General features: G+C 37.8%; 1 protein-coding gene across 7 annotated transcripts in view; it reads left to right on the plus strand.

The window, feature by feature from the left end:
- The window catches only part of SH3D19 (SH3 domain containing 19), a 141910-nt gene that overhangs the window by 107175 nt on the left and 12103 nt on the right, over positions 1–22632 (plus strand). For all 7 annotated transcript variants that reach the window (XM_019722829.3, XM_074338447.2, XM_019722822.3 and 4 more), the window contains 9 exons: positions 4910–5017; positions 7333–7445; positions 11637–11698; positions 12752–13016; positions 15329–15397; positions 15573–15713; positions 19327–19399; positions 20330–20460; positions 22268–22326. In XM_019722829.3, coding sequence (XP_019578388.3) covers positions 4910–5017; positions 7333–7445; positions 11637–11698; positions 12752–13016; positions 15329–15397; positions 15573–15713; positions 19327–19399; positions 20330–20460; positions 22268–22326 — 1021 coding nt within the window. The remainder of the gene's footprint in view (positions 1–4909; positions 5018–7332; positions 7446–11636; positions 11699–12751; positions 13017–15328; positions 15398–15572; positions 15714–19326; positions 19400–20329; positions 20461–22267; positions 22327–22632) is intronic.

Consider the following 22632-nt stretch of genomic DNA (forward strand, 5'->3'; position numbering starts at 1 on the left):
CTATTATCTCCTGCTGTGGACCAGCCTCCAAGATATTAGTAGGTGAAAAATGTGAGGCACAGAGAGGAGTCATGGTATTTTAGCTACTGTTGGTGTTAGAACACACACATACACACAAACATGCAATGTCTTTGGAAAGATGTAGAAAGAGTTGTTAACAGAGGTTGTCTTTTATGACAGAACTGGGTAGGCAGGAGAGAATGGGTAACCTATTTTTTCAAATAGCTGAACATAGCAGAATAAAGATGAAAGAAACTGAGATTTACCTCTCGCCGTTCTGTCTCAGCACATCCTGTCCTGATCTTCAGCCTTATGATGAGTAGAAATTTTAAAAAAATAATAGGATTTTTCTAAAGTTATATTATTCAAGGTTACAAATAAAAGCTAATTATTATGAACTAGATAGGTCTGAACTGGACAAATTCAAAAATACATATCTGCATTATTTCCTATTAAATGGAATCACTGAAATAGTATCAAAAAGAGAGTTTTTATTTTTCTAGTTACTTTATGGGAAATTTTATGGCCATCCTTGCCTTCAAAAAGCAACAAAAGGGAGAAGACTTTTCACTTTTTTCCCCGTTTTTAAGTCGTTTTTGTTTTGGTTTGTTTGGCAGGGGTGTTAATTAGTTCATCTTTATCTTATAACTTATTCTTGTCATTGAATTTATTTTATTAGATTTTTTTCAGTTACAAAATAACATATATTTGCTCTAGCAAGTCGAATGGTATAAATGTTTAGTAAAACAAAAATAATAATAATCTCCCTCCAGTCCATCCCAATCCCTAGAGTAAACAGTGTGGGCAGTGCTGTATGTACGCTTCTGTGCCTTTGGACATTCCAAACCAAAGCTTACAAACATATACGTATACTTGTACTTTTTCCTGCTTTTTACAAGCATTTTATCATACTATACCCATTACACAGCAGCTTGCTTTTTTCATTTATACTTGATCTTAGCCAAAAGGCTGAGAAGCAATGCTTTTTTCATTTAAAAATGAGATTTATGGACTTCTCTTCAGGCCAGCAGCTCTAAGTCTAGTCCTTGTTTCCTTTCACCTGCCTGAGTGCATCGTAGTTGATTCAGCATTTCCCGTTGATGGACGTTTGAGTTGTTTTGTTTGTTTTTAATTTTTTGGATATTTTTTTTTTTGCCACTGTGAAAAATGCTGCAGTAAACACTCTTGTAAAGATTTTCAGTTCTACTAGTGCTTTTATTTCTGAAGAATAAATCTCCAAAAGTGGGACTACTGGAGCAAAGGTTATGAACTTGAAACATTCTAATAGTACCAGTAATGCAGTTTCCCACCTGGCAGTGCCTGGAATTCCCAAACATGAAGTGCCATCCTTGCTTTTTATGTTGGCCACCCACATTTGTATTGGAAAAAATACCCCTCTCATGAAAAGACGTGAAAAGTCAAGTTCATATTGTGCGGCGAGGGAGAAACTTGCACACCATCCTCAAGATGAAACACTGGCCTCTGGCTCCACCTTCTCACCGAAGCGATGCCATTTGTCCTCCCCACTCGTCTGCAGCCTCGTCTGGATCACAGCCCAGGATAGCATGCAGACAGGGAGGCAGGTGCCAAGCTCACTGACTCAGTGAACACAGCTAGGGTAGGACATTTAAACAGAACCACTCCTGCCAAACAGCCCACAGTGCTGGAACACTAAGGCTTCCTTATTTCACTGCATTGAGAAAGAAATGTTTTCCAGCCATGTATAGTGGAATAATTACACATGATATGCGTGCTAGGTATTAAAGAGCAACTAATGATATTAAAAATAAAAACAAAAGAAGAAAAGAAAGAAAAAAATGGGTAGCGAGAACACTTGTAATGCTTTATATTTAAGTTGTATCTATGCTCCTTCTATTTAAATCCTTCAGGTTTAAAAAAAAAGAAAATGACTGGACCCTTTCATGCAGTCACAGTTTGCAGGTTGTGGCAGGGCTCCCTGCGGCCAGTCCGCCAACAGCAAGCACAGGGACGCCCCTTCGGCCTCACCCCTCAAGGGCACTCACTGGCCTCTTTTCTCCTTTCCCTGTCCTCCTTGTTCGGGCCCTCACTCCTGGAATGTGAGGGAAAGACTGTAGGTGGTATACTGGCCCAGAATTTGGTATGAATTGGCAAGCAATTGAAGCCATTCCATGCTCAAGATTTTCTTCCGCCTCCACGCCCACCCCCACAAAACATCATCAACTAAAAACTATCCTGACTACCAACAGAATATAGGTACCAAAAGCAGCCGTTAACGTAAAAATGCCACTTGAAAGGTAGAAGACAATGAACAATGACGAGCCTAAATCCTTTTCTTGAATTTTTGGTCCTTTTCCCAGCAGATAACAGAACCCTGAGAGAATGGGCTATTACAACCAAGATTCAGGGGAGGGAGGACAGACAAGTCCCTGAATAGTCAAGTCTTTGCAGCAGCTGGGAAAGGAAGGTGGCTCCTTGGAGGTCACTGGGTTCCTACAAGGACCAAGGGGGCAGAACAGAGGCAATGGCAGGGAAGAGAAAGAACAGAAAGGAAGGATACATACTGAGGAAAGATACACTTCTGTGTTTGAATAAAACATCTGCCAAGATTACATGGGGTCTTCAAAGTCTTTCATTTTAGCTAGAGTTACTCAGAATAGATGAACCATTCTGGGAGTTCAGATTTGGATAATATTTGCAAAATGGGCTTTAATACAAGTGTACCTACCCCTTCTTATCCATTGGCACCACTGTTTCCTGCAGATCAGATGTGTATTATTCAAGGTGGAAGAACTATTACAATATGTCAAATCCAGTTGTTGGAAAGATGGTCATGGCTCCCCCCGCCCCTCGCCACCTGTACTCCTGTTTCATGCTGCAACCTGTGCCCTTCTGCTCATACCCGAAGTTCCTTACCTTGCTCTACTTTTCCCTTTTTCAGTAGTACGTCTCATCTTTTACTGTACAACATGAATTACTTATCTGTTACATTTATTGTTTATTGTCCCCCTGCTGGAATGGAAGTGCCATGCAGACAGAGTTCTTTGCCTCCTTTACTGGGAAGTATCCCCAGCATCTAGAATAGTGTTTGATGTGTAGCAGGAACCCAACCAATACTGAATAAACAAAAGTGAAAAGGCAGATTAGCAAAGAAATGGATATAAAATGATCCTGTTTTTGTTTTGCAAAATACCTGCTTAATAATACATGCAATATAGAAAAAAATATCGATAGATACGCCACATTTTAGGTAATTGTTATTTTGGAAGGGATGAGATTACAGGAGATTGTCTAGCATATAGTTCTTAATGTTTCCCATTTTTACAATAAACATTACCTTGGAAGTAAAAAATAATGTTATAACAAAATAAGGAATTAAAGGATTTGGTTAGACCTAAAAGGAGGAACTTTGTTTGTTTGGGGGGACTTAAGTTACAGTGAAAGAAAATTATATTATTACAAGTGTCTTTTTTAAAAGTTTGATATTGTTTTGATAGCTTCGAGTTGGTTTTCTGAACTTAGACAAGACTTGCCTCATTTGTGAACTGATTGGTTTCCATAGAGGGGTCATCTAATTTTTTTTCTCAGTAGGCTAATAATAATTATTTTACCTGGCATGTCATCTGGGTGCCTTCCTAGGTGGCAGATAATGAACTTCAAATAGGACTGTACTTGACAGTCATATCTCCCCACCCAGCACTGTTACTGGCACATGATACACGTACATATATGAGCAAGTGGCCAGCGAGTGAGTATTGCCTTTCGTAGATATATGACAGTGGGGTTGCCTGAGAGCTGGGTGGGAGGGAAGGGGAAGTATCAGGGGGCCGACAGGCCTTCCTGTCCTTAGCTCAGCTCTTCACGTCTCCTACAAAGAGCTGGTCAGCAAAAGGTGCTTATTGAACTGCAGCTCATAACAGGCAGAACATGAATGGTATTCATCACGGGCATTGTTTTACAGGGAGTGTCTCCCTCAGGCAAGCTTCACAGAACAGGTGCAGAATTACAGCTTATACTCACTCTGCTTCTTGTTGAATAAAGGCAAAGGCAGCCTCATGAGACCCTGTGTGCTCTATGGAGTATCCATTGTACAGCATTTTGTATTACTTTTGCTAATCTATTTTATTTTCAGATTTCTCATCTTTAAAAAAAAAAAAATTATGGTCATTTTCCCAAACTATTGAAAAGAATATTAACATTAAAGGAAAAAAAAAAAGACCATTTCTTTCAGGAAAAAATAATTTGATGGTTATGCTTTTGTTTAAAATACTTTTTCTAAGCATATGTTGCCCATTTTTAATGAATCAGTTAAGATGGAGAAATGCCGACTCATGTATCCTTGCCCCAAGTTTAAATATTTGAAGGGAGATGTCTTATATTATTTGCAGGATAAAACATTTTTCGTTTTCATGTTACTGAAGTGTAGTTTTACTAAAGTACTCAATACAAGACTGCTGAGCCACCCACCTGTGCCAGGCACAGTGCTGGGTAGGATGGCGGCCCTTGGTGAGCCCCATGGGTAAGTTTTCCACTGGGCACAGAGGTGTGGGAGAGGCCTTCCCTCATGGAGGATCTGGGAGCCTTCGGAGGACGGGGAAAAGTGTCTCCTCATTTCCATGGCCCCTCATTTTCAGGCAGACATTTATGAAATGATTGCTCTCCCATGAAAGATAGCTTCTACATAATTCAAGATTGTCCTGGATCTCTCTCATCAGAGAGGAAGAAAGGCCATATAAATTATTTACAGAGCACCAAGATATTTCCTTTCATGAGCTCAGACTTTGTTTTTGTCTCTGCAAACTGAGATTTTGTTTACCCGTGACTAGTTTTCCCTGGGGCATGAAAAATATGAATTTTTAATTATGAATGAGGTTTTTTGTTTGAGACCATGTTAACTAAAACATGCAAAATAAACTGTGTTTTTCATTAGATCCCTTTCAGCTCCCCACAAAAACAGAACCAACAAAAGAAGGAGCGGTTCAACCAGCACTCACCAGGAAGCCCACTGTGATTCGAATTCCAGCCAAACCAGGAAAATGTAAGCACTTCTCTGCCTTTATTTGCTTCTCCAAGAGTCTGGGAGAAATATATGCAAATTTATCAATGTCCACTTTTGAAGTTATGTGCAACTGGCCATTTATTATTATTATTCATAGTGAAGGAAATTTAAAAGCAAATTGTTTTTAACAATTCTTTAGACAATTAGTGCAGTAAATTTAGATTTCATTTCTCTTTAACACTGTCTTTAGGTAGAGAGAATAGAGGGAGACTGAAACTCAGAGTAATTGTAATATCCTTTCTTAGTACTTCTGGTAAAGATATGGTAGGAAAGTAATTGAAACTGGTAGCAAACAAAGTTGCATATGTCTATCGTATAGAGTATATTATTCCAATATATATATAGGAAGTATATTATTGCAATCAGTCTGACCTAACCATAGCTATGTTATGTTTACTCTTTTCTGCACACTTACAAATTGGATCAATAGTCCTGAAATCCTGAAAAGTGTATATTGAGGAAGCATCTTTATTTATTTATTATCCTGACAAAGCTCCAACTATTATTAGGAAGATGAACTCTATACTGCTATATGGGAGAGAACTGAAGTGACAGTTTCTAGAAAGTTACTTCTATTTATATCAAAAAACCAGTTCCCCAGAATTGTATTATTATAGTTACAAAGCAATACATATATGCTGTAGAGGAAAACTTGAGTAAGACCTTTGGCGTCTGAAGAATTTGGAATGGACAAGGGAAGAAAAAAAAAGCTTTGTGGTGCAAAACTGCTTGTTCTTCTTTGAACCTGTCAGCTCCTTCCCCTGGGGACCTGTTTCTTATGGCTAGAATGTTCCTTTCCCAGACACCTGCATGGCTCCCTCTTTTACCATTCCTTCGAGGTTTTGCTCAAATGCCGCTTTTTTCATTGAGACCTCTGCTGACCATGTTACTTGAAGTTGAAAATCTCTACCTCTCCCCACACACAGAATAATCCTTATGTCCCTTCCTGCCAGTCAGCTATCTCCTCTCTACTTTCATATTGTTACTACTTCACACCCTTAGTTGTTTGTCATGACAATATTATATCCTAAATGATTCATTATTTCCTTGTTAAGAATAAGGAAGCTGCAGCACAGAGAAAGTCTTCCAGGCAGCGACTGAGTTAGAATGTTCCAGTGTGTGTCTTAAGTCCCAGAGTAGCGCAGTGCTACTACTGCCTGTCACTAAAAACACTTGCCTGTCTCTAAATCATTGTTTTCCTGCTTTTGAGAGTGTTTGTTGTCCGTGGATAAAACAACAACCTGACAAATCATCCTCTTGTTACAGGTTTTTCATGTGAAATGGGCAGAGAGTGTTCTTTTGAAAGAATGAGAAAAATTCTCATCTCCTTTAAATGCCTGAGTCACTGTGTAAAAGATAGTTTTAGCTTCCTTTTGTATGTTACAGTTGTACATTCCAAGTGATTTTGCACACCAGTTTTAATTAGCTGTCAGTAATTAAATCTGGTCATCTTTGTTTTCTTCTTTTTAAGTTGAGGGTACACTATCAATGAGTTAAGGATGTACTTGGGATGTAAAGATATTGTTTGTTAAATTGAGGGGCAATGATGCCCATTAATCTGGAGCTAATGAATCAGAAAACACATTTAATTGTATGGATGGGCTTGGATACACCACCTATTAAGAAACAGCACGCTTATTACACTAAGCACAGGCTCTTGGGTTCAAAACCCTGGTTCTGAAAATTACTAGCATTAAGACCTTGAATACCTGGTATATTTTCTTCTTAGTTTCTTCATCTGTAAAATGGGTAGGATATTATCTAGTGTAGTGCTGCCCAATAGGACTTTCTTCGAAGATGGAAATATTCCATATTTGCACTGTACAATATGGTAGGTGCTAGCAACATGTGGCTATTGGAATGGGGTTAGTGCAACTGAGAAACTGAAATTTTAATTCTAAATAATTAAGATTTAAGTTTAAATGGTCACATGTGGCTACTAGCTAGTGGACTGCGTAGATCTAGCACATAGATAGATGTTGGTTGGAGAAATGTATATGAATAAAGTGCCTTAACTTAATAGCCTGGCACATATTAATAGAAGCGTCTCAAAAATGTTGGCTGTTGTTGTAATTATTTACTATTACTTTTACTCTCTATAAAGCATTAAGTAAAATTAACTGATGTCTACTAACCTATCACTTTTTCTGAAGTTCGGTGGGAGTTCTTTCTCATTTGCTAAGCTAGCCATTCTTTGTGATAGCCATTTCTCTAAGGAAACAAGCTGCAGTCATTTCATCCTTGGGAATCCCCAAAGACCAAAAATCGTTGATGAATCACTGCTATTTTTCCAGGTTTACATGAGGCTCCACAAAGTCCACCTCCTCTCCCCACTGCAAAGCCTATTGGAAATACTTACTGTGCAGTATCTGGAAAACTCAGTAATGTTGACAGAATGGGAAACTTGGTAAGTGGTCATTATAGATTGTCCTAGGTTGAAGACCAAGCTATGCGCTAATTTTAAATACTCAGCTTATGTCTAAATTATTTAAAAACAAAAACAAAAAAACTTTTATTACAAACCAGTTTCTAAGCCCCATGTACTTGTTTAATGTGATGTTCTATATTTTTAAAATCCCTATAGGACAACTCATTATACTTCATCATAAAATAATTTGTCCTATACCAATAATATATTGACATTGTTCTTTAAATGGCACTAATAATAAGTTACTGAAAATCTCTAAAAACCTATAATATGTTTGAAAGTAGATTTAATTTAGTTATCGATTTTTATTTAAAATAGCTATTAGTGACATTATTTTAAGATAATTACCATAAGCATTCATTAATCGGAAATTTAGGGAAATGTTATTTCTTAAATTTAAAAAATAGTGCTTTACCATGTATTTGTTAATAGATGGTAGTCAAAGAGCTTTAAATATATATATTTACAACCTTAATAGCATTTCCCCATACTTTCTGAAATTCCCATATGATAGATTATCTTTAAGATTTGTTTCAAAAAACACCAATTCTTAAAGTCTTTCACCAAATTTTCAGTTCAAATTTTATAGTAATTTTACATTGTGCATTAGCTATGCTTATTTTACATGCAAACCATCTAATCATCTAGTTGAAGAGACATTTCTTTGAAGAAGACATTAAATTGAATTAGCCGATACCAAGTTAATGAGACTTTCCTGTGGGCTGAATTAAAATTTAGTGATCACTTGGATTTTCAAAGTACTTGATAATGAATTTTTATTAAAACTGGGCCAAGAAATCGCAAAAGAATATGTGAGGGCCCCCACCATACTACTGTTGAATAGGAAAACCCCAAATTTGCAGGGAGGAAAAGTTACTTGAGAAGGTTCCTGGCATCCACTGTAAAGGGTTGTAAAAGAGAGTGAGGATGTGATGAGTAGGCGTACATATCGTTCAGTAAGTCATGTAATAGGCTTTGTAAGCCATCAAACTATTAAAATATTAGGTATTGCTACATTTGGTGTTAGGCAGTTCACAAAGCAACTCTCCCATTTTAAAAAAGAGAAGGACGTTAGAATACAGTAAGACATCTGGAGAAGTAGTATATTCATAATTGTTGCGAACAACATGAGGAAAATTCCGTCCTACACTGTTTACAAAGGGAGAGAGGGTCAAGGCATTCTGTGCTGTGCTATAATACAGACCATAATAGACACACTGGGTCCGACAGAAGAAAAGATGAGAAACAGACCACAAGTTAAATGATTCGGCTGAAGTCACACAGAGAAATTTCCAGGGCCAGGAAGTCAAATCTATGAGAAATTTCTTTTGTTTGAGCATTACAATTACTGAGTGGATTTTAGACCAGAGGCCATAAAGGCTTCAGGTGTGGGTTAGGATCTCCAGGATTATTTCTCCAGTGTAATGAGCTTGGTCTTTGCCAACTGTGTCTCCTGATGAGGAGGGAAAAAGCCCTCCGCTATTTCTCCTGCTGTGAGTGCTGAGCGACTTTCCACCTCAGGACACATGGCTGTAGTTGCACAATCTCACTTCCTTCACTGAAACGAGGGGCCACTGGAACCATTCTGTCAGCAGGAACAGATGTTTCTGTGTCGCCTGTTGCCCACCACAAGGACCCACAGCTCCCAGAGCCTCCCCCAAGGAGGCTGCCAGCTGGTACAGGAGGAGAGTCAGAAGACACCTCCCTGTGTGTGTAAGGAATCCCAGCTATAGCACAGAAGTCAGCTAATGAATTCAGGACATAGATTTGGTACCGGTTCCTGGAGAAAGGAGAGAAGAAACATCTGCAAAGGCTGCTCAGTAATTCCAACAGACAAGAGCATGGTCTTGAAAGAGATGTCTATCTTTTGAAAATATAGCAAAAAACGGGGAATTAATTTTGAAATTAGAATGTAAGAAACCATTCCAGTACAAATGAACAAAAAGATGGCATCTACAGGGACAGTACAGTAGAAAAACCAACTTTTCCAGGAACTAAAATTCCTATCCAGACAAAGCAAAAGCCAAAGTTCAGGGATGTCAGAGCTAGAGAAATAAAAATAAAAAATAAAAACTACACAAAGCAGATGCAAAGAGGCCCCAGCTATATGTGGAATATTGAAGAGGAAGAAATCCTTTATCAATAATCTTCCAAAGATAGTTGGCCCAACCTGTGCGTAAACCTGCATTTGAGCACGTACTAAGACAATGGCTTCTGCAGGACCCAGTCCCCTATCCTCAGGATTTGAAGGGTGTCTGATACAGGGGGGCCTTCCAAAAGGAGCCTCACATTCATGGGGGATTTGCATATGCTGCCTTTTTCTTTTTTTCCCCCCATTTAGAATGTGCTCATTGTAGAAAATTGAGAAAAAAATATTTGATTGTTATAAAATAGCACCACCCAGAGAACACTACAGCTAGTATTTGGTGCAGAATTAGGATTCTATGGCATGTATTTATTGCAGTACATCATCTGTAACTTTCCATGTCAAATTTATACATCTGTCTTTTTAAAAATTTGCTCCTAATTATTAAGGTATCTAACAACTATAATTTTGAGAAAAGCAAAAAGTTTCTGCCTATCTGCTAGAGTGTTTTCCTGTTTGTTTTAATTTTAAAAGTGGCCAAAGAAGTAAATCAATTTTTCAAGTATCATAGCAGTATTTGTCAGAGGGAAATACAGGCAGTAGCGTATTTACAAGGCATGGATTATAGTCTGGAATATTGCAGGGTTTATGAGCTGGTGACTCGCCTCACTACATTAACTGAACTCATTAGTGCAACCAAGTTTTAAGGGCAAGCTTAATTTGTTTTTAAAAATGGGATTTTAAAACATTGAAACATATTTCAACAGTCACAGTTATTGGCAATTAATCATTTGATATTTAAGGAAACGTTACAAATATTCAGGTTGAATTAAAAACCACGGAAGTGAATTTTAACTCATTTATGAGATGAGAAGGAAGAAAACAGTCTGAATTAACCCACAGAAATCCCCAAGCTATAGTTAGACCTCCTTTGCACAAAAAAAAGGCAGTGTAATTTTAAAAGACTGACATTTTCCCCCCCTTATGGGGTGTTAGAGAAATATTGTTTTGTGGATGTCAGGGTCGAGGCTTAGAAAGTAGAAGATATGCAGAGAGAGAGAGAGAGAGAGAGAGAGAGAGAGAGAGAGAGAGACTCAATGAGAATTTTAAAAATTTAGTGAGAACTTTTTCCTACAAAATCAGGTTTGGCTTTGAAATCCTTTAACTTTTTATTCAACAGACGATCTGAAAATATTTTCCATGCGTTATACTCATTTCCCAATCTTTGGCCTATAACATGTTCAGAAAAGCAATTTAAATAGCACAGTTTGAATCCCTTGCCCTAGAGAAATCTTCATATTGATCTCCAAACATCCAATTTCTCTCATCTACTATTAAGCTAAAACATTCTGACTCTACCTAGCTTTTATTTTTCACGTTACCCCCTATACTCTTTCCTACAAAACTCTTCTTAGCACATCCAGCCCCTTTGCTATAGTGGTACAAGCTCTCTGCTTTCTTGGGCCTTTTCTCTTCCTCCTCACACACCTTCCTTTCAGGCCATCCCTTAGGCTTTTATGTTCCCACCATATTCTAGTTCAGTGTACAAATGTACATTGAACACACAATGTACAAATCATCCAGTGATGAGAGATCTGCCTATTCTAAGCAAAACAAACTAATCACTTTTTATCTGTTTAAACTTAGAAGCAGTGCATATCTTATGTGTCATTATGGGATAAATAAAGGCCTTATATATATGTTTTAATTCCCTACAGTGCCCGCTTAAATTGCTACTGTGTAACCAGTATTATGATCTAGATATCATCCTTAATATCTCATGAATCTGCTGAATGTATCACCATGCAGGACGGTTGGTTGGGCCATGGTTCGCAATAGCAGACACGCCCGCCCACGCCCAGTCTCCTCTGTCTTCCTTTGTTATTGGGACATGAACAATTTAGGTAGGAACGAATGAATAATGAGTAAGACTAAAAACTGTCTAACTTTCTAACTTGTTTTCCTTTCTCTAACTCAGCTGCATTTCCACTTGTAGATCCAGCCAAAAAGCTGTCCAAAATTCCTCTTGACAAGCTCTTGTTTCTGATTAACCTTAACTAAAACCCATTCTCTGACACTTGCAGGAATCCGACCATGTTGGTCAAACAGGAGGTCCTGTGCGAGGACCGCCAAGGCTGCCACCAAGGTAAGTGTGGGAAAACTTTACAAAAGTGTAAGTTAGAGAACAAGTAATGACTCAGTGATTGGGCTCTCTTTTCTGTCATCAAAACTGAGTGTTGTTGTCCTTCAATCTTCTTTTAGAGGTACAATAAACTCACAAGTTCACCCAGACCACTAGCCTACAGTCTGCTTCTTGACAGCAGGTTGCAGAAATCTCTGCTCCTTCTTTCTTTTAGCACAATCCAGAAACTCGCAGAGCATGAGCGTGGATCTCTGATACTTTTCCTCAAGTGAACAGATTCCTTTCTGAACCTGAAACAACTCTACTTCTGGAATGAACTCTGAATCTCTCCCTTCTTTCCTCCCTCTGCCCCCATCCCCCATTTTGGGAGATAGGCTTTTTTAGCTCAGAGGTGACTTGCCCTTCTGAATTCCAGGACTACATGAGCAAAATCTGCGAAGCCATCAGAAGATGTTACTACATTAGAAACTATTTTTATCATAAGGATTAAGGAAAGGCTTTCACAGTAATGGTTGTCCTATCCTATTTTCAAAACAACTTTATTAATCTAAGTTAGAACTGGAATAATAATTCCCATAACATGACTATTAGGGGAGTTTCATTTTTTTCTATAATCATGTACTAGACTACGTCACATATATCTGATATTCTATTATAAGATTTTCATCTCAGACTTTGGTAGAAAGTGCTTAGTTTCCTGAAATAGTCATGGTGTGTTTAAGAGTAAATGGGGCCTTAGAGAGCTCATGAGAGTAAATGCTTGTTTGTATTGAACTAATGAATCTCTAGTGCAAGATAAGAGGAAGCAGAAACACCGTGGCCTTTCCTCTAATAATATAATGTTTATTGCAGCAGGCATTTGCTCAAAAATAGCATACCCTGCATGTTTCAGTGTATATTGTAGTACACTAGCAGAAAGCTGTGTGTGTGTGTGTGTGTGTGTGTGTGTGTATGCGCGCGCGCACGCGCGTGCACTCACGTGTGCATGTGTGTACGGACATAACAAAACCTGATATTACTCAAACACTGACTCACAGCTTCTATATTGACTTTCAGACCTATAAATGGAAAAGTCACACCAGCTCGACAGCCTCCTCCCAAGGGGGCCCCTGAGAGACCACCTCCCCCCAGAATTTTTACAACCGCATCATCAAATAAAAAACTGCCTTTTAATCGGTCTTCTTCTGACATGGATCTTCAGAAAAAACAAAGTAACTTGGCATCCGGACTCACAAAAGCCAAGAGTCAAGTTTTTAAAAGTCAAAATCCGGTGCTACCCCCTCGCCCTAAACCAGGACACTGTCTCTACAAGAAATACATGGTAAATTTAGCTTTTTAAAAATGTTCATGGTCAAAAGGTCTGTCCTAAAGTATATATAAGATCCATTCGTTATTCCATAGAAAAAGATGAGGAGACAAATGTGGGCTTGACCCTTGACCCTAAGAGTGCTTTAGATAAGGAGGCCACAATAAAACCTAGGTCTTTAAATCAGGGTTTCTTTATTAGAAATGTAGGAAAGGAAGCAATGCAGATAGGGATTAACCAAACAAACTCTGAAACACCTGACCCAGTAGATTAGACTGCTGGGAGTAACTGGCAGATTTTATAGTTTATATCCCTTGCCCACAGAGTAAAATTTTAAATGAAGTAGAAAGAAAGGTCTTATTAATAATAGATGAATGGTTTTCCCTTCATTTTCCCCTTTTGTAAACCTAATTATCACTGTCCATTTAATAGCTACCAGTTAGAAGTTTTCATCAATAATTGAGATAGTTGAGATAATAATTTTGTTCTCTTTGAATACTTTTCTTATCATATGATCTTAAACCTTTGTCTCCATTTCCCTTGCTTAAAAACAGAGTTGAGATTGGGGGTGGCCGGTTAGCTCAGTGGGTTAGAGCGTGGTGCTAATAACACCAAGGTTGCTGGTTCAATCCCCGCATGGGCCACTGTGAGCCGCGCCCTCCTTTAAAAAAAAGAATAAAAAAATAAACAGAGTTAATGTGCACTCTCTACTTTGGTCAGGTTAACCTGACAAAATTTAGAACAAATAAAAATAAGGAGAGCAGGACTTTTGTATTTTTTAAACAATTGTATGATAGTAGCTCTTAACAAGAACAGCATTAATAATTTTACATTGTGCTACATTTCCATCACTGAGCCAGAAATTGTTTTCACTTTAAGCCATTTGGATTTTTCAAAATCCTCCTAAGAGAAGGGTATAGAAGAATAAGAAAGAGGTAGTATATTCGTATATATTCATGTTCGTTTATCCTAATAAAAATCTTAATTGCTAAAACCTAGGAGTATTCTTTGGGATAGGTTACTTAAAAATAATAAATGAAAATAGTAGCTGATGTATTGAGTACTTATTATGGGACAGGCGTTGTTCAAAGCAATTTATATATGTTAAAGTAACTCATTTATTCCTCACACCAACCCTGTCAGGTAGGTGCTATTATTACATGTAGTATACAGATGAGGAAAATACCCCTTGTCCAGGGTTCAAACCAGTGAACGGTGGAGCCAAGATTTGAACACAGATCAACTGGCTCTGAGCCCTATGCTCTTAACCATGAAGCCGTACTATGAAAATAGTGTTGCTAGTTGTAAAGTCTATACTTGTTTTGGCCGTTCCATGTTAAGAGCCACATTCAGGAGAAACCAAATTTTGCCTATGGTTCTTAGCATAGCTGTGTGGTATCAACAGAGCATTTGAAAAACTCAAATTAATAAATTCAACATAATGGTGTATTAGCGTAGTGTGTCTCGTTATGAAATAATTCCTTAAATCCCTCCTTTTTTCCATGGCTACCCTACCATTAAATGCTCACCAGGGATCTGGTACTTTGCAAGACCTGGGACTCCGACAGAGATGCTGGGAAGTAGTACCACCCAACCCAGCCTTATAGGGTCATACCCTTGCTCTCTCCATCTTTGTTCCTGAGTGATGGAAGGGCCCAAGCAGCCCCTCTTTCCTTGTTGGAAGTGAGCTTGTGTAATCACATTTCCTCAGTATGTCTTTTGTATTGTAAAGTCTCTCGGACCTGTACTCATTATCCAAAATTTACCACAGTAAGGAACAGAGTCCCTGGCCAGGGTGGGGTACAGATGTAAAAACCATTCTAAGATCAGACAGAGCTGAGTGGGCCAGTAAGTGACTGGGGTTGGGCAATGAAGTGGGTTTAAGTAGATGCTTGGTATCAGAGATTCTAGAAGATGAGATTCAAGGCAAATGGAAGCAGTCCATCGAGCACTGTGAAGGAGGCGTGATTCCCTGGTCAGCCTTCAGAAGACAGCCATTGAGAAGCCTGAATTAAAGGTGGGCCTTGACAGCTGTGAGGTCAGGTGCTGAGTATTCATCCTTCAGACACCCAGGGGCTTGGTGGACCTTGTCCTATAGAATAGAACTTCCTGGTTCTGGTTGTCAAAGAGACTCCACACCCCCAGTGACTCTTAGTATCTATGAGATATGGCAGGCCCCACTGGATCTAGAGCATGAGGAAGCCAGTTAAAGTGTTTGCTGGAGAGGTTGCACTTTGGGCTGGCTCTCGTGCCAAATCCCCAAGTGACCAGCAATTTGTGAGGAGGTTATTTGATTGTGAATAATCCTTTCATTGGTTATGTTTAAGCTGTCTGTGCCTCATGGAATTGCCAATGAAGACATTGTCTCGCAAAACCCCGGAGAACTCTCTTGTAAGGTAAAGTAGAGCTCTTTCTTTACTGAGGAACATAAAAAAAAAAAAAAAAAAACTGGCCTCTGTTACTGCTTTACACATTATTAAATGCTTTAGGCTCCAAAGATTAAAATGTGGAAAAAGTAATAATGTTTTATTAAATAATAATTGCTTCAGAGAGTGGTATTGTACCTTACAGCGTGGGGACGTACTTGTGATGCTGAAGCCGGCGGGAAACAATTACTTGGAATGCCAAAAGGGAGAAGACACTGGCAGAGTTCACCTGTCTCAGATGAAGATTATCACCCCACTTGATGAACATCTTAGAAGCAGAGCAAACGTAAGAAATTAATATTGTACAGCCCTCATATCAGCCATGGCAGCACGTTTCGTAGAGCTATTCATTGTACCTCATCCTCAGGTTTTTATTAGCATGTTTATTTTAACCAGAGTAAAAATTACAGTAGCATTTTTATTCCATTTTAAGAATAAATTACCTCTAAGAGACTTGCCACTGCCCTACTAATCACCTTGATATACAGTGACTACCACATGTTTTGCTTTCTTCATATCATGCTGACTTACAGCAACCAGAGTGCTCAGTCATTAATTTACAACTGTGATGGCCATTTATTTTTCAAATAATGTAAAGATGTTTAGTAAAGTGCCAGAGATTAGTTTCCTAGCAGAATGGATAATTATTTTAGAAGGGACCCTATAAATGCTGAGTCTGACATAAAAAAGCACTTCCCTTTAAGATTTAGGCTTCGTGTAAACCTCATTCTCTGATTATAGCTCATAAAATAATGAAATGAAATGTAATCCAACAACCTGGAGTCACAATTTAGGCCTAAGCAATTTGTGGAGCCTGGGAGAATACAGTGATCATTGAAGGCCATTTGTTGAGCAAGAAAAATGCCATTGAACGAAATGTATACAGGTATATTTTTAAAAGATCTGCTTAAGTTATCCAGTTAAATTTTCACTATCAGTTAATGTAGCAAACCTGGAAAATTACACCCACCAATCATTTAACCCAAATGAAGTATTTGGTTTACCATTCATCCTTGTTTTCATAATCTAGTCCAATTCTTTCTCCTTATAAGGTACCTTATGTTTTGAAGTTACTGAGAAACCGAAAATTTGTATATTGGGAGAGCAGAGAAGATGTGTGTTAAGCTAGTTGCAGCTAGGATACTAAAAATTCTAAATTTAGTTCTCACGGGGCAAGTTCTTCTGTCTTCATTGTCTCTTTGTTTTGACACAGCATTCTCCATCTGTCACTGCTCTCCTGCCTCTCAGAACCCACTGATGGGTGACCATGAGAGTTGAACTGCCTAAAGCTTTTCTTTAGGAAAAAGCTTTTAGAAGCCACAAAAATTAGAAGCTATTTTTTTTTAAAGAAGTTGTTCTTTTTCAACAGTCGAAAGTTTTTTCCATGTTAAGCATGACCTCGCTCATCTTGTACCATAGACTTGCAGAGTTAGCCTCTGCTGGCCGACTACTGGTAATACTAAAATGAAGCCTATTTTAGGCTAGCATTACATTTTTTAGAAAAATAAAACTTACCTTATTTGAAAGCCTACTTTTAAGGTAAAGATATCTAAAACTTTGTTATACTTTTTGCTATCTGAGTAAACAGAAAATATTGTACATTATCAGTTGAGGCTGAATCTGCAGATCGGGGGAAAAGTGGAAAATTGGTAGCCAGTTGCGGGCACAGGTTTGGGCTTCAGGGAACTGGGTCTCAGTTTCCCTTCCACACCTTAGGCTGTTACTTAACCTCTCTAAACTTCATGTTTTAAGTGAATGAAATAGGTATAATATGTCCTCACAGAATTGTTTTCAGAATTGATATATTGTATGATTCCATTTATGTAAAAGTCAGAATAGGCAAATTCAGAAAGTAGAAAATGGTTGCCTTGGGCTTGGGGGGTGAGGGAGGGGGTGTTAAATGGAGAAGTACTGTAATGGGTAGGGGTTTTCTTGGGGTGGCGGGGTGATAAAAAGAAAACTTCTAAACTCAGATGGTGGTGATGGTTGCACAAGTCTGTGAGTATAGTAAAACTGCTCTTTAAATGGGTGGACTTTATGATACGTAAATTACATCTCAAAGATGTTTAAAAATTAAATGAGCTAGTTAATGCATATAAGGTGTTTAACACAGTAGCATATAGTGAGTGAACAATGACTATTAGCTATCACTATTACTCATTTGTATTAGCAACTAGAGTCATATTAGGAAGAGCTTTGAAGTAAGATTTACCTACCAGATCCCCAGCCTAATGGTGTGGTCTGAGTTGTACTGACCCCTTGTGGCCAGCCCTGTTGAGCCTTTTCTTCTTGCCCTTCACACTTGCCAGGCCAGGTTGATGAGCATCATTGGCACGGTTGTGCATCACTGAGGGCAGAGAAGGGAAGCTAACTGGGAGGCACAAGCGATCACCCCACCTCTCCTGCCTTCTCAGGCCTGGTTATGTGTAGATTGTTGGTCCATTTGGAGATTCATGTTTGTGTTTGCTGTGGGGTAGGCCTCTAACAAATGGATAACCATCTACCCTAACACCATGGATTGAATAGTCATTCCTTTTTCCACAGATGTAAATAAGAAAAAAAGATGAAAACCACACATATATTAAATTATGTAAATTATCATTTTTAAAAGTCCCTCCAGACTTGAAATATTTCACAATTCCTTTCCACAGTCCCTGAAATTCTCATGATGCTCATTTATTTAAGGAAAAGCAATCAACAGCCCCTAAGAAAATGCCAGTGTTACTTTGGTGAACTGCCATTCGCCATTACTGTCTTGACCTAAATTGGTATTTCCGTTTGCCTAACTTGAGAGAATGCAGTGTGCCTCCGCAGGTGCATTTTGGTTGAAAGAGCAGGTGAAGTCAGAGTAGATCTGAGCAGAGGTGCTGCAGGATGGAAATGGAGAAGCGTGTACCGGTATCCACACTGCAGTCTGATCATCTGGCTGCATCATGGCTAGAGGAGGGGCAGAGGAATAGAAGTGTGGGAATAGCCATTCAGGGGCAAGAGTCACTAAAGGATGTGAAGAGGTAAAAAGAGGCACAAAAATCTGCCTTCATTTATTTCGCAGATTTGCGCGTGTTGAAGAGTTTTAAATTGTAACTCAAATATTATCCTTCAGTCAGATTTGATGATGAAGATGATGTGGATTAGCCTGTCTGTTGATATAAAGAAACTAAGAATAACAACTGCTTGTTAATAAGAAAAGGTCACTCTTCAACTTTCCCCTCCTCTCTTGCCAATCTGTGGCAGTTGGCTAGTTGGGGAGAGAATATTGAATTCTCTTTGCTAATTTACTTAGAATTGCTGTTGAATAAACCATTGAGTTTAAATAGGAAATCCAGTCCATGCATAGGAGGAAGTAATGTTGGCTTTTAAATTCGAGAAAACATTCAGTTAAGTGGTAATAAATGAAATGGGTTTTACTTTTTGTGAATTATGCTTTTGTGGAAGTCACTGGCTCTTTTCATTATGAAAGGCAAGAGCATAAATTGCAGTACTTTTCTTCTTTGCTCATCTTAATGAAGACACAACTTTAAAATTTCTGTTCTTAAGAATTAATCCTGACCACTGTTTTAGGAAAAAGCTACCCTTGAAAGACAAAGAGGTCAAAAACCACTACTTCAGGGTATAATAGGTGGAAAAAGAAAAAAAAAGTTAAGTAATTCTCTTTTGTTTTACTCCTTTGGTTAAAAAAAATGCTAGAGGATATTATAATTGAGAGTTATTTCTGTCCTCACTTGGCAAGGACACATGCCTTTTCAACTTGATAATGATTCTCTTATTTGGCTCAAGTTTGCATCTTGTACTCATAATGTCAAGAGGACTCTAATGAGAGAAAAAAATTGGTCTCCGAGTGGCTATAAATCTCGCACTATCCTGCGCACTTCATTTACAGCCATGTTTTCCCCCCTCAGGATCCAAGCCAAGCTCTGGAGCCTGTTGACTGTAGCATTCCTCATGCTGTCGTTCTTCATGATTTTCCAGCAGGTAAGGACGTAAATAGTAAAGGGATCCAGGAGCAGGCCTCCTCCTTGGCTTCATCTCTCAAGGACATCCTTCTTCATTCTCTGTGCAGCAGAGTCCTGGACTGGAGAGGTCGTCTTATCAATCATCCTGCCTTTAGGAATGGTCGATTGTACCCAACCATCCCAGAAAGCTGAGCTGCATAGCCTTGCCTTTCAAACTCATTGGGAAGAGGGGGCATGTTTCCCTTACAGATGAACAAATAGCAAATTATCTACCAGCTGCAAACTTTTTAACTCTTTCAAAACAGTTGACATAAGTGAAGTTCTTTTCTCCTAACAATTGTAAAACCTACACACATTGCTCAGCTATTACTTATGAGATGAAAAGATAAATTTTTTCAATCAATTTTTAAATACCTTTTATATCCAAGGCTACAAATAAACTCCTGATTCATTTATAAAATAATCTCATTTTATCCACTTGGTAGACTGATTTTTATTTTAGGGTGAGTACATTTACTTACTAAAGAGCTGTAGCATTGTCTTAGTTAATATTTTGAAATTGAAATGATTTTTAAGCATGATTGAGAATAATAAAAATATACCATATCTATAAAACCCTTTCATTGTTAAATATATACTCAGCGTAAGGTTTATATTGGCATAGTAGGAATCATGGTCCAACACAATGTTTTTTGTTTTTTTTTTAACTGTTTTCCATCAATCAATGCATGGTAAATGTATATAATTTGATCTTAAAAGAGGAAGCTCATAACAGCAATATCTAAAAAAAGATATATTTTTAAGGCAATTTGATTAGGAAAATCTGTTTTTCAGAATCTATAGAACATTCTGCCTCAGTGGACAGAACTAAATGCTACTTTGTGCTCTGCTTTAATCAAATCTGCAACCAGGATAATTTATCACACATCATTATAATTTTATGTTACAGAACAAGTTGATGATTTGAACCTCACTTCTGGAGAAATTGTTTATCTTCTGGAAAAAATAGGTACAGATTGGTACAGAGGGAAATGCAGAAACCAGACTGGCATGTTTCCTGCCAACTATGTCAAAGTAATTGTAAGTGGGTCATGCTTGTTTAAATTTGTCATGTATTCAATCAGTTCCACATAACTGGCAGTTGGGAAAAAGTAACCGGAAGCCTAGATTCTTGGATTCTAGTTATCTGTCTTCCACTGACTCATTTGGTATTTGGAAAGTTCAAAAAATAAAGGTTTGTTCAATTAAATAATGATTACTTATATTATGAACTATTAGAACATAATTCCTAAATGCTATCTGAAATCCTAAAGTGAGAAAACACTATAGGTCAACTGGTGAATCAGCATTCTTAGAGGATTGGTAAGCACATAAGGATATATGTTAATTCCTTGAAACATTTAGTAAACAAGACTGAAATGGTACTAGATTGTCCTGAAGGAATGTTTTCTAAGGTACCAGTTCTCCTTTTCTTTGAAGTACATTTTATTTTTGGTTTCTTTTATTCTTTCCATTCCCAATTATTTCCATCTTTAATTAAAAAATAGATGTAGGAATACTAAAGTACTTTTATTGGAGGTAGTGGTCCCTTAATGGTTTTTCACATGATAATTTCAAATCTGATTGGGGAAAAATTATATTAAATTGTCAGAATTTTATATACCCTCACAGCCTACCTTGTAAAAGCAGACTTGTATGGTCCAGCCCTAAGTGCTAAGCCCAGGTGGCTATGAAACCTGGGGATAAAATCAGACTGCTACTTCATATCATTAGGAAGAGGATGACTCTGTCTCTGGTATAACTTACTGATACTGCAAAACATCAATAAAGCTAGCTTAAATAGTTGAGCATTAACAGCCATTTGGGGACACAGGGAAGTAAATGATTTTCTATTATATCAGAAACTTAGAAAACAAATATAACCTGTATTTTTCAAGTATAAATGAGTTTGATTCTCTTGAATTATAAAACGTGGGCCTTAACAATTGTTCAGTATTTATATACCCTGATTCTTTGGAGCAATCCAACCACATTCTCTAAATTAATATTAATAAGGCTAATTTTAGCACTCTTCCTGATTTTTTTCTGCCCAAGGTAGTAGTACTTTAAAAGCACAATTACCATACTGAAATCAATTACACTGAATCTGCCACCTTATGGTATAAGTATTATTTCTAAGCCTACAAGTTTAAAAAACTTGTTTTAAAACTTGGAGCTTTTAGAATTCATCAAGAAGGGCAGTGATTTATTTAATATAAACCTCAATGCCTTCAGTAGTTTTCAGACTGAATGCATTATGGTCAAATATTTTATTACAATCCAGCTCCACTGAGCCTTGTAAATGAGGTATTATATAAAGTGCTTGCCACTTAGTAGATACTCACCGAGTACTAATTCCTTTCTTCCCTATTCACATTGAAGAGAAAAAAAAGTTCCAGGGTTATGAAAATGGAGAGAGCCCACTAGTGTGATTAAAATGTTTTAGTTGGGGGTCAGGATAGTATTGCAGAAGTCTTCCAGCACTTTGAGTAACGATAATGCCCAAATGCCTGATGCCTAGTTTTTATCCTAAGTCCTCCTCATGTGAAGTTTCCATCTTAGAGGGTATGGGATAGAGAAAACTCAGTCAGGGGTAGGATGATATTAATGTGCTTATTCCAGCAAATAAGAGAAGGATTGATTGGCTATTGAAGGAAGACTGAATCACAAGTTACACACTTTTTTCCCCAAAATCCAAGTTCTGGATTTCTAACCTTTTAGCCCCTAGGGTACCACTTCCTCAGTTTCCCACCTAGCTAAACTGGTTAATTTTAATCATGCATTGCCTAATTACCTACCCTTAAATGTATCTTACTAAAATCTGAAAATATACAATTGTCTTTACTAGATTGATGTTCCAGAAGGAGGAAATGGGAAAACAGAATCGGTTTCATCTCATTGTATTAAGTAAGTTTTATTTGTGGTCTTTTGCACAAAATACAAAAAAGGCAAGCATTTATATCTTAAAGAATTACCACGTTTAAACACTTTAGATGTGTGGTCATTGATTCTCAGTGTGTCTTTTTTTAATTACAAGGAAACCTTTATTTGTTAAAAGCCATAGTGGATTGAAATTCTGATGAAAATGCAACATGCTGATGGACGCTGATGTAGGCAATTCTCCATATCAATTCAGGACATAAAGACAGCGACAAACAGACGCTTCCCACAGCCTGGTCTGAGCTTGAGCACAGATGGTTTTGTCCTTCGTTG

This window comes from Rhinolophus sinicus, chromosome 15, assembly GCF_057876585.1.
Source record: "Rhinolophus sinicus isolate RSI-liver-muscle chromosome 15, RSI-T2T, whole genome shotgun sequence".
NCBI classification, from domain to species: Eukaryota; Metazoa; Chordata; class Mammalia; order Chiroptera; family Rhinolophidae; genus Rhinolophus; species Rhinolophus sinicus.